The following is an 11,468-nucleotide window of genomic DNA, read 5'->3' on the forward strand; positions in this document are numbered from 1 at the left end:
TCCATAAAATAATAATAATTAGAGTTTTGTTAATTTACTTCATAATTTTATTTCAACTAAAAGAAATCGTCTCATAACACGACAAGCGATCGTTCTGTTGAACATGGTGGGATTTGAAAAGATGCAATTAAAACCGATAACTAATCTTCAAAATAATGCCCTTTTCTCCATCCATTTTTCATTTGTTTATTTAAACTCATAACTTTCCTTGTGCTTTCTTCATAACCATTCAATAGCTTCTGATGCCATGGTGGGATTTGAAAAGATGTCGACTAAGGAGCTGTCGGGAGGAGCCAGAAACGCGGCAACCGCTATATTGTTCTGTTTTAAAGGCAAATGCAGAAAAAACATATATTTTTTAAAATTTATCTTCTTTAGATATTTAATAGAAAATATAATTAAACAAAATAAATTGTTCCACCCTTGCTTCCATATAGTTGATCTCCCACATGAAAATTTGGTAAGGCCATGATGGCTAACCAGATTCAAAACTTCCAACTCCAGTATATACAAGGAAACTTATTCAGCTCATCTTTGCATATAACTTGGCAACCGTCCAATCAGGCAAATACACTTGATCAAACGATTGTTAACTCATGCACCTTGCTCATGTTTCCGACACGTAATCTAAAGATTTGTTCAAGGTATATAACTATTTGAATGATTTCATGCAAGAAAAAGAACACCCTTGTTCCTCAGCTGCTAAGTGATTCAGGTGTATCAGTACTGCAACAGGTTTTATTCAATAAACTTTCAGAAAAAAAATATCAATTAATCAGTGTGCTGAAAGATCTCATATTAACAAGTTTAGTAACACTTGAATCAAATAAATCTATGGCCGGTGGTTTTGTGATTCACTTTGTTCAACAGAGAATTAAACAATACTAGTATCACCTGTGCTATCAAGTAAATGAGGCTATAGCTTTGATCATGAATTCCAAAATGGAGAGGAAGAAGGAACACAAAATGAATAGAATCCCAGCTCTATATTTCCCATGCTCTTGAAGTTTAATCTTGTTGAAAGCTTTTTTACAATGCAACAGCTACTTGGAGTTGGAGATTGGAGGCTCCTCCAACCACTTGGCACGAAAGCCTGTTCCTTTACAATCAGAGCAGCGCATTGACCCCTGAAACATCAAGATCACTGAAGTTTTAGCAGAAAGCCAGACATTGGTATCCAAATTAAGAAAAGTGCACAAAAATTACTGGCTCTCCCAGTTTAAATATACCTTCCCAGCACAAATGACACAGGTTGTGTTTCTGGAGGGGACTTGACAGAGCATATTATCACCAAGAATGAAGAAGCCTGTACCTGCACACCATTTGCATTCAACGTGCCCATTTGAGCTGCAAGAAATGCATGAAACTGGTCTTGGTTGCTGTAAGCATCATGAAGAACATCAGTTATCGTATCACATTTTTCAATAAGCTTGAACATAATCTACGAGGCTCATAAAGGCTGTTCTTCTCCTTCAATTAGCTCAGTCCATCAAAATATCAATCTTTTTATTCAACAAAAGCAAACTTTAGCAAATTCTATATAAATTACAATTTCCAAATTTGAACATCCATATAGCACCACTCGCATCAACAAAGACATCTTTTGTAGTTAACTATTGGGTTATTTACTAGTTAGTTGTTGTAATACAAAAAAATTCACCGGTTAATCCTTTGATTTTAAAAAACACATTAAAATGTCCCCGTATATTAAAAAATCTACTAATAAGTCTTTAATCTAGTCCGTACTTCAATAAATTTAGACATTAACCCTAGTTTGACATGAATAATTTTTGCAAAAAAAAAATTCAAATAAATTTTTATAAAATCATTCATTATTTCACTTCCATAAGTGACAAAAATTTTTAAAGTCAAAAAATTTTAAATCTTTTTATTCCAAACAAAAATTTTACAACATAAAAATTTAATTAAATTGAATTCTATTTCAAACGGAGGGCAAGAGTTCTATTATTTTAGAGTTCTACTATTTTAGGTACCTATAATATGAAAAAATCCCATTAGTTATCTTTACTTCTATAAAAATATAAACTAATTAGTTCCTCCTGAGAGGATTTTAGAATTTCTCAACACAGTAAAATTAATAACTAGTAAAATTTTAAAAAACTCAATGTTTTAATGTAATTTTCAAAACGACAAACTAGTAAGTTCGTGTGCCACATGAACTAAATAGTAATTTTCCCTAAATTATTCATACAATCATTTTATCTGTTCATTTCTATTTTCTGCAAAATGGTAATAGCATTTCTCTTGAATCCAGCATGCAACTAACAGAACAACACTGTAGGATTATGAAGCTAAGATTTTCCATCCCATCATCATTGATTTCATTCTCTTAGTTAATTCAATTCATCGTTTGCTGAATGAAACATATTCGTAATAACTGAAAACCCTAATCGACATCTAAAAGAAAACCAATTAAATGAATTTAGTTACCTGTGAAATTAACCAAGCTTGTTCCATGCGTTTAACGAAATTAGAGGAGCTTTCATATGAATCCACCGTTGAAGCCACAACCCGAAAACACCTAGAAGTCGTGGAGATGGTTGTAGCAGAAGGCACAACCCCCAAATTGATTGGTAGTCTCTTGGTAGATACCGAGAAGCTCATTTTGTGAATGGGTTTGGCCAGAATCAGAGGCTTGCTACAAGAACACACACAAATCGTCATTTTTTTATGGCAGAGGGAGGATTTTCTTTATCTGGGTTATGAATAGAGAAGAAAACTATGGGCTTTGGGAGATTTCTTGTGGCGGAAATCCAAGGGCAGCTTCCTTTCCCTCTCGTTGAATGTCTTACGTTACGTCTGCGAGCGAGCCCACAGTGAAGTATCTTTCTTGTTTGGACCAAGATTTTCATTTCATTTCATTTTTTATTTCTTTATTTTCTCTTATAAATTTTTTTTCTAATTCAAACAAAGGATAAGGTTTTATAATAAACCATTTTTTTTTAAAAAATATCATTATTTTATTATTATATATTAATATTATTATTATATAAATAAAAATAATATTATTTTTTATTAAATAAAATTAAGAGAATAGAATATGAAATCTTTCCAATTATTCACATTTATAATCCACTAATCTGCACAAGATTAATTTTATTTTAAAACTGAGTTTAAAATTATATTAGTATTTTTATTTTATTATTGGTTTATAAGTTTAAATTTATTCAAAGTATTGATTAATTTATTTTTTTATTAGCCAATTAACATAAAAAAATATTTTTTCTCAGCATATATTGAATTATATTTTTTTCTTATTATTTATTAATTATATTTTTATCTCATATTATTAGGATTTCATAATTTAAATTTCTAAAATATATTGAATTATTTATTTTTTATTAGAAAATACAAATTAAATAAAATTAATCATTAACTTTTATAATAATAGATCTTCCTATATATATATTTTGCAATCCTATCATTTATGCTCCAATTTTTATATTTGTTTTTATTATTCAATGAATTATTAAAATTTTTATTAGTTGTAAAAATTTAAAATATAAATAAAATTTTATAAACTAAAATATATAATATTTTATTTTATTTAATATTATTAATGTGAAATATATTTTTTTATTTAGCAGAAATATGTAAATAATTTATAATTCTGAGTATAAATATTTAAAAAAATATTTTAATATATAATATTTATAGGTAATATTTTATATAATAAAAATATATTTATAATAAATATCTATTTAATATAATATGTTTAATATCACATATGACAAAAATGAAACAAATTACTTTCATTATATAAAATAAATAACTATATATTTTATTAACATAAAAATTTAATAATTATATTATAATTTATTATTAACTTTTTAGAATTTAATTTAATTTTTTAATTATAATGGTAATTAATTAAAATATTTGATTTTATTATTTAAAATTTTAAATATAAATTAAGGCTGAAATTTTTTATGCAATATATCTTAAAATTATAATATTATATATAAAAAAATTAAATATAATATATTTATTTATTATTTTTTAATCAATCAAGATAAAAAATAATTTATAATAAATGTACGCTCATGTATTTTAAACAATTTTATCATTTGCTCCTTTTCTCATAATATAAATTACATGTAAAATAAAAAATTATATAAATTTATTATTAATAATAGTTTAATTAAATAAATTTTATTTTATTTCTAAATGTAATATATTATATTTTTTAATTCTCAATACATTAAAACATTTTAATTTTTCATAGTACATTAAACATGCTACTTTTTATTGGTATTATTATAAATATTTTAATACTTTATACAAAAACTTATTTAAATAAAAGAAAAAAGAATGTTCTTTTTTTATTTTAAGAAATATTTATAGTTTTAATTAGTTAGAACCACACTTTTTTTTATTTATAATTATAATAAAAATAACTATAAAAATTTAAACAGAAAAAAATTAAAATTTAAAATACAAACTATACAATTAGTTTAATTAATAAAAGTTGTTAAAATAATTTTTATAATTAATTAACTTTTAAATTTTTTTATTAAAATTTAAATTAAATTAATTTTAACAATGAATTTTAAATTTTTTATGAAAATTAAATTAAATTAATTTTAGCAATTAATTAACTTTAAAATTTTTATTGTAATAAAATTGTATTAATAATAAAATTTGTATATCATGCTATATTTTTATAATTATATAAACATGTTTAAAACAATTTAATCTTAATGGTCATTTTTTTAAAGTTTAGTATTTATATTTTGTAGATATATAATACTACATTTTTTAATAAATATAGTAAAAAGAGCCTTACATAATTTATTTTATATGATAAATTTTCAAAAATTTAATTTGAGAAAATATAAATTGAGTATTATAATCATATTTAATTTTATCTTATTTTCAATAAATTATTTTAATACTTTCTAGTATTTAATAAAATTTAATGTATTTAAAATAAATATAATTAAAAAATTAATAAAAAAATTATATTTATTATTATACATAAAAAAGTAAAATAAATAAAAATTATAAGATGGGTGTAGTATTTATTTATTTATTTATATTTATATATATTATATAATAGTTAAAATATACATAGTTAATTAGTTTTTAATGACTTATTAATTTTAAATCCCTAACAATAATAGTGTTAGAATTTCAAGAGAGTGACTTTTAATTGAGTTTTTAAAACTATACAAAAATAATTTATGCATTTTTAAAAATATAATAATTAATTAGTTAATTTTACTATATTAATAAAATAATATTAAAATTATGATGTATTAATTTAAGTATAAACTAACCATATTATCCATAATTAAAATAATGTAAGAATTGATACTCCATATTTTTATAAATCAATAAAGTTATATGATAATAATTTTATTTTGTGAAAATCTATAATTTAATTAATAAAATTTCAAATATGATTAAAAATAAATTTTATTATTATTATTTTTTAAAAAAATTATTAATAATATAATTAATTTATATTTAATTATTAAAAATTTTATAAATTTTAGTATTAAATAAATTACAATATTTTTAATAAAAAATAAATTATAATTTATTATAATTTATTTTGTTATTTAATGTTTTTTATTAAAATAATTATAAATCATTAAAATTAATTTTTATGTTTTTAATTTTATTTTTTTGAGGAATGCGAAAAATACCCGATAGGTTAAGAAAAGGGAATTTTGGTAAACAAGAAAAGCAAGCACAGAGCTTGTGAAGGACTAAGCAAAAACTCCACCATATCCAACTCTGACCCAATTGGTGGCTCTGTGCTCCGATTTTCTCACCCTCAAATCTCATCGACGATCCTTCCAAAGAGCATCACTCTATTTCCATTCTCAGAATCTACTCTTCTTCTATCACTGATTTCTCTGTGGCCACTAACCTAACCCACAAGCTCAAACCCTTCATCATCATTCGTTTTCTGCTACTCTCTTTCCCCTTCTCCCCATTATCCATATACTTTTGTTTTACCCTTATTTTTTTCTCGCCAGATAAACCACCAGAATGGTTTGATTAGTGATCTCTAGTCACCTTATCTGTTACATCACTCTCACCATGTATCAACCTTCAAAAGTAACCCAGGAGTCCGGTCCCGTATTTGATCTTGCAGGTCAATTGGGTCTTTTTGCCTTTAATACAGCTTTTCAGAGCATAAAATCAAATGGGTGCTCTTCATTCAAGTCAGATTATTTGTTTTTCGATAGCTCAGTTGGGAAAACGAAGCGCAAAGTTGCTGCTTCCTTGAGCTTCGGTAGTCGGGGAACTTCGAGTGTTAAAAGGATTTGGGTTGAGTTCAATAGGGTCATTAGATTCCACTGTCAGAGAATCCCAATTGGGTTTGCTTCCGTTGGGGTTGGTTCTGGATATAGTAATGGTGATAATAGTAATGGTTTAAGAGACAATGGGTGCGACGTTTTGGTAGAAAGGGGCTTGCCTTTGAGCGGTGTAGAGGCCGAGAGCCCCAAAAAGGTTCTCATTTTGATGAGTGATACCGGGGGTGGCCATCGAGCCTCTGCAGAGGCTATCAAGGCAGCGTTTAATGAGGAATTTGGTGACGACTATCAGGTTGGTTTTGGATTTTGACAGGATATGATTCGTTTCAATTGCTGTTTCTTTGTTTGATCACTGTTTAAATATGGAAAGGAAATAAAATGGAAGTGCTTTTCATAACTAGTTAGATGATGAAGCGGATATTTGCTTTGAACTTGTGTAAATCAATTCTATCTTAACTGGATGTTGCTTAGCTTGGGCTATGTCAATCATTATGCAGAACAAAATAATTTTTTTTACCTTGTGATCTTTTTCCCATAGGTTGTTTGCTGTTATTTTATTGTCGGGCGAAAGATTTAATGGGTGTTTGCATATGTATTCTGCATAATAAGAGTGCGTATTGCAGGTGTTCATTACTGATTTATGGTCAGAGCATACACCTTGGCCATTTAATCAATTGCCCAGGAGCTATAGTTTCTTGGTGAAACATGGGCCATTGTGGAAAATGACATATTATGGGACTGCACCTCGTGTGATCCACCAATCTAATTTTGCTGCAACTTCTACTTTTATAGCCCGGTGAGACTTTGTTGCTCTCCTCCAATATGCATCCCTTGGTTTGTTTTTTCTGGCGTCAATGTAATGTAATATATATTTTGCATCCTTATTCCATATTCCAAGACTCACAGGTCACAGCATAGTCCATATGACAACACCTCCATAGTGATTGGCTTCTATGTTGCCCTATGTCCACCTATTTTTGAAGTTCCCAACAAGGGGTTCGAGGCTAGATCATAAATCAGCAAGTCGAAAATTTCAGCCATGTGATTAATGAATTAGTGCAATATGTTATTGACATAAGATGAAAGCATCAATTAAGAATCCTAAAGAGCAAACTCAGTGGATCATTTTCCGTTGTTATTTCCTCATCATAAATTGTATTACTGGGATGGTTTCACGGTGGGGTGGTTTTATGGTAGCATGCTATGCTATTCTCATTTAACCCTTATTTTGTCTATTCTTGTAGTGAGGTTGCAAAAGGACTGATGAAATACCAACCTGATGTTATTATCAGTGTACATCCACTTATGCAACATGTTCCTCTTCGTATATTGAGGGCAAAGGGTCTTTTGCAGAAGATAGCTTTCACAACTGTAATCACAGATTTAAGCACTTGCCATCCTACATGGTTGGTTTTGTATATGTAATTTTTGTTCTAACGATGTCTTATCCATGGCGTTGTTTTGATTTTTTATATTTTGATTTTGATGTTTAGGTTTCATAAGCTTGTAACCAGATGCTATTGCCCGACAACAGATGTAGCAAAGAGGGCGTTGAAAGCTGGGCTCCAGCCTTCCCAAATTAAGGTTTATGGTCTTCCAGTGCGGCCTTCATTTGTTAAGCCTGTTCGACCAAAGGTTTGTGATCTTTGTGGCTGATGCTTTTGAACTTTGAGATGGTGATACCTCTTTGGTCTCTAACTCTTTTACATATTCTGATGCAACGTATAGTTTGTCAATTACCATGTGGTTCCTGAGACTGAACATGCAGTGAGTTATTGTTTATACAATTTTAGCAGCAAATGCTATAACTCTGAATTAGTATAGCCTGGGAGTAAGATCTTCAATCTGATAACTTTAACTAGTAGAGTTTCAACCAGCAAATATAAACTCTTTTCTTCTTCCTAATTAATGTCAAACCTTGTTTTGATGTGATGTTGACATATATGTTTATTTGCTTACGTTAGGTTACTGTTTCTAATATCGTAGCGTGAACTAAGAAGAGAACTAGGCATGGATGAAGATCTTCCAGCTGTGCTGTTAATGGGCGGAGGGGAGGGGATGGGTCCCATTGAGGCAACTGCAAGGGCGCTAGGAAAGGCTTTATATGATGAGAATCTTGGTGAGCCAATAGGTCAGGTCCTGGTGATATGTGGCCGCAACAAAAAGTTGGCCAACAGATTGCATTCAATTGATTGGAAGATTCCTGTCCAGGTATTGATATATCCTCTTATAGTCCCAGCCAGAAGGTTCTATCACAAATGGCCTTTTCAGCTTCATATCCTGCATTTTTCTAACCTTTCCTAGCAGCGATTGAATGTCTTATTCTACTTCTATCTGTCCCTTGCATAATTGACAATTGTTTTGTCTAGGACATTTGATTGTGAACAAATCATTTAAAAAAGTTCTATTTCCAGTTTTTTCTCCTCATTATGTGTATAATATAGCCAACCCGAACTAGTTGATAATACAAAAAACACATTTAGAATTATTCCCAATAATTTTGGGAATACAAGGTCTGTTTTGCTGGGCCCCTGATCTCTTTCTCTCTTTCTCTTTTTTTGTATAAATTTCTGAAACTTTTCAATAATCATATTGCCATTCTTGGTACGAATTCAGTATAGGCCCACTTTTGAGATTCATGTTGATGTTATAATAACGTGTGAGTGTGTGCGTGTGTGTATATATATATATATATTCCATGATATAGGTGAAGGGGTTTGTCACTAAAATGGAGGAATGCATGGGAGCTTGTGACTGCATAATAACAAAGGTAACTTCTTTCATGACAATATGGTAGTTTTTCACTTTCATTATCTGCCATCATCTAATGGTTTCTCTTTCTGCAGGCTGGCCCAGGGACAATTGCAGAAGCAATGATACGAGGCCTCCCTATAATCTTGAATGATTACATTGCTGGGCAAGTAAGTTAGTTAACCTTATTCTGCAATACATTAAATGTTTCAATCATCTTAAATTTTTTATGCTGACAAAAGAAGTTAGGCTTGTTAATGAGCAGAAGCATAAGGTATGTGCTTCTTGAAATTATCAAATTATGCATCAAGAAACTTAAGCATATGAAATTACTGATTTTTCTCCGTTCTGTATATTTTGCCATCTCTCATTGCTAAATCTGCAGAAACTTAAGTACATTAGGCTTCATTTGTTTGGCAGAAAATACTTTTCAGGAAAACACATTCCACATTTTCTGACATTTGGGTTATTCAGAAAAAGTAATCAACAGAAAATATTTTCCTGGTCAAATGAAAAATTAAGTTATTTTAAGGTAAATGACTTTTTCTTTTAAATCATTTTTTGCATTGAGAATTTTATTGAGATTTCTATATATAAATTTATTAATATGTCTTACCTTTTGAATTAAAATTAAACAATGAAAAATAAGTTATTTTGTTGAAAATATTTTTCATGAAACACATTGTATACAGTACAAATACAAGCTATTTTCCGTAAATAAATGGAGCCTCAAATCAACATAATTTGGTTTTTAGTTGCATCCAATTAAAAATGATCTATTTTCTGGAACCTGTGGTAAGCTTATAATCCACTGCTAGAGGGCATTGTGTTCTTAAAGAGAAACTGCTTAGTGTTCATCTCTCTAACTACATGAATGGATGGAGAGAGAATGGTTTGCCTCCAGATATTTTCCAATAAAACTGGCATTTCCTTCTTCGCCAGCTCCTCAATCTCTGACAACCATGTTTCCTTTGTTGGAAAATGCAGGAAGTAGGGAATGTGCCATATGTGGTGGAAAATGGATGTGGGAAATTTTCAAAGTCACCAAAAGAAATTGCAAGGATTGTTGGTCAATGGTTTGGGCCAAAAGCAGATGAGCTTAAGGCCATGTCACAAAATGCTTTGAAGCTTGCAAGACCAGAAGCTGTATTCAAGATTGTTCATGATATTGATGAACTGGTTAGACAGAGAAATTTAGTACCTCAGTATTCCTGTGCCTCTTAGCTCTCTCTCTCTCTCTATCTATCTATCTTGTCAGAAATCAATTTTGATAGGAGCTCAGTTGTTATGTATAGTGGGCTAATTAGGTCATGGGGATATGATTGTTTATTGTGAAAGAAGAAGAAAGGTTTCATTATTGAGACGGAGAGGGAAGATCGCTCAAGATTCAATCTTGTCATTCTTGGCTGTTTTGGGCTATTTATAGTTTATTGCCATCATGGGCAAAAAAAAAAATGTTTTAACTTTTTTTGGGTGGATGCAATGAAATGAAATGAAATTTCTATCTCTTCAGACTTTATATGAAAATAAGATTAATAACTATTAAATTAAATATTTATATTGAGATTTATACAAGTATATTACGTCTAAACTATTTTTATTATGCTTTCAACAAATATTAGGTGGAGTTTGAATTCTCATTACTTAAGTGCGTTGAAATATTAATATTATAGCGACTTGTTCATAATCTATCATTGTTTTAGTTAATTTAGATATAAACTATTTAATCGATGAGTCGTACGTTTCAATTTTGTTTAACTACGTAGTCCAGCCTTACTTAGCCTTTAAGATTTTAGTTTATTTCGTAAGTAACTTTTAATTAAAATTAAAAATTATTTATGCTATTAACTTACTTTTATTATTGTGAGAATGAAATTATATTTTTTTAATTGCATCAAAAATCAAAATAAATTTATAATAATTGTGTTATTACTGTCATTTGCGTTTGGTGTCGTATAAAGAAATTTACTATTAATTTTCAGAGTTATTTTATCTTAGAGTTATTAGATTTTATTCCTAAGATTCCCCATCAATTTACTTTAAAATTCCTTTTATTTTTTTATTTTAAATTTATTTCTTATTTTTAATTAATAACTACTCTTTATAAAAGTTATTTTAATTTAATAGTGATTATTAATACTTAATATATTTATAATTAATATTAAAAATTTATTATATTGTTTTGTTAATTTTAAAATAATTTTTATATTTTAAATGGTAAAAAAATTATATAAAATTTAAATTTTAAATGTTATAAAAATATTAATAATGTTTTTTCAATAAATGCGATAATGATTATTATTTATAAGAATAAATATTTATATTTAATTTAAAAATAATAAACAAATTAAAATTTTATTATTAATTATCTAATATAAAAAATTTCAATTGAATTCTATTATGTTCAAATTAATTTTAAATAAATAA

General features: G+C 28.1%; 2 protein-coding genes across 2 annotated transcripts; one reads left to right on the plus strand and one right to left on the minus strand.

Moving 5' to 3' along the window:
* Positions 1-751: 751 nt before the first annotated feature.
* On the minus strand, positions 752-2,861 carry LOC110610658. The gene is made up of 3 exons (XM_021750690.2): positions 2,452-2,861; positions 1,230-1,379; positions 752-1,127 (listed from the first exon to the last, which is right to left on the minus strand). The coding sequence occupies exons 1-3, from the start codon at positions 2,683-2,685 to the stop codon at positions 1,044-1,046; spliced, it is 468 nt and encodes a 155-aa protein (XP_021606382.1). The 5' UTR covers positions 2,686-2,861; the 3' UTR covers positions 752-1,043.
* A 2,839-nt stretch (positions 2,862-5,700) lies between these two features.
* On the plus strand, positions 5,701-10,551 carry LOC110611819 (monogalactosyldiacylglycerol synthase, chloroplastic). Its single transcript, XM_021752316.2, has 8 exons — positions 5,701-6,582; positions 6,914-7,086; positions 7,535-7,696; positions 7,784-7,925; positions 8,277-8,501; positions 8,998-9,060; positions 9,137-9,211; positions 10,029-10,551. Exons 1-8 carry the CDS (start codon positions 6,073-6,075, stop codon positions 10,263-10,265), a joined length of 1,587 nt encoding a protein of 528 aa, XP_021608008.1. The 5' UTR covers positions 5,701-6,072; the 3' UTR covers positions 10,266-10,551.
* Positions 10,552-11,468: the final 917 nt, after the last annotated feature.

The sequence above is a fragment of the Manihot esculenta genome, chromosome 3 (assembly GCF_001659605.2).
Source record: "Manihot esculenta cultivar AM560-2 chromosome 3, M.esculenta_v8, whole genome shotgun sequence".
In the NCBI taxonomy this organism is placed as follows: Eukaryota; Viridiplantae; Streptophyta; class Magnoliopsida; order Malpighiales; family Euphorbiaceae; genus Manihot; species Manihot esculenta.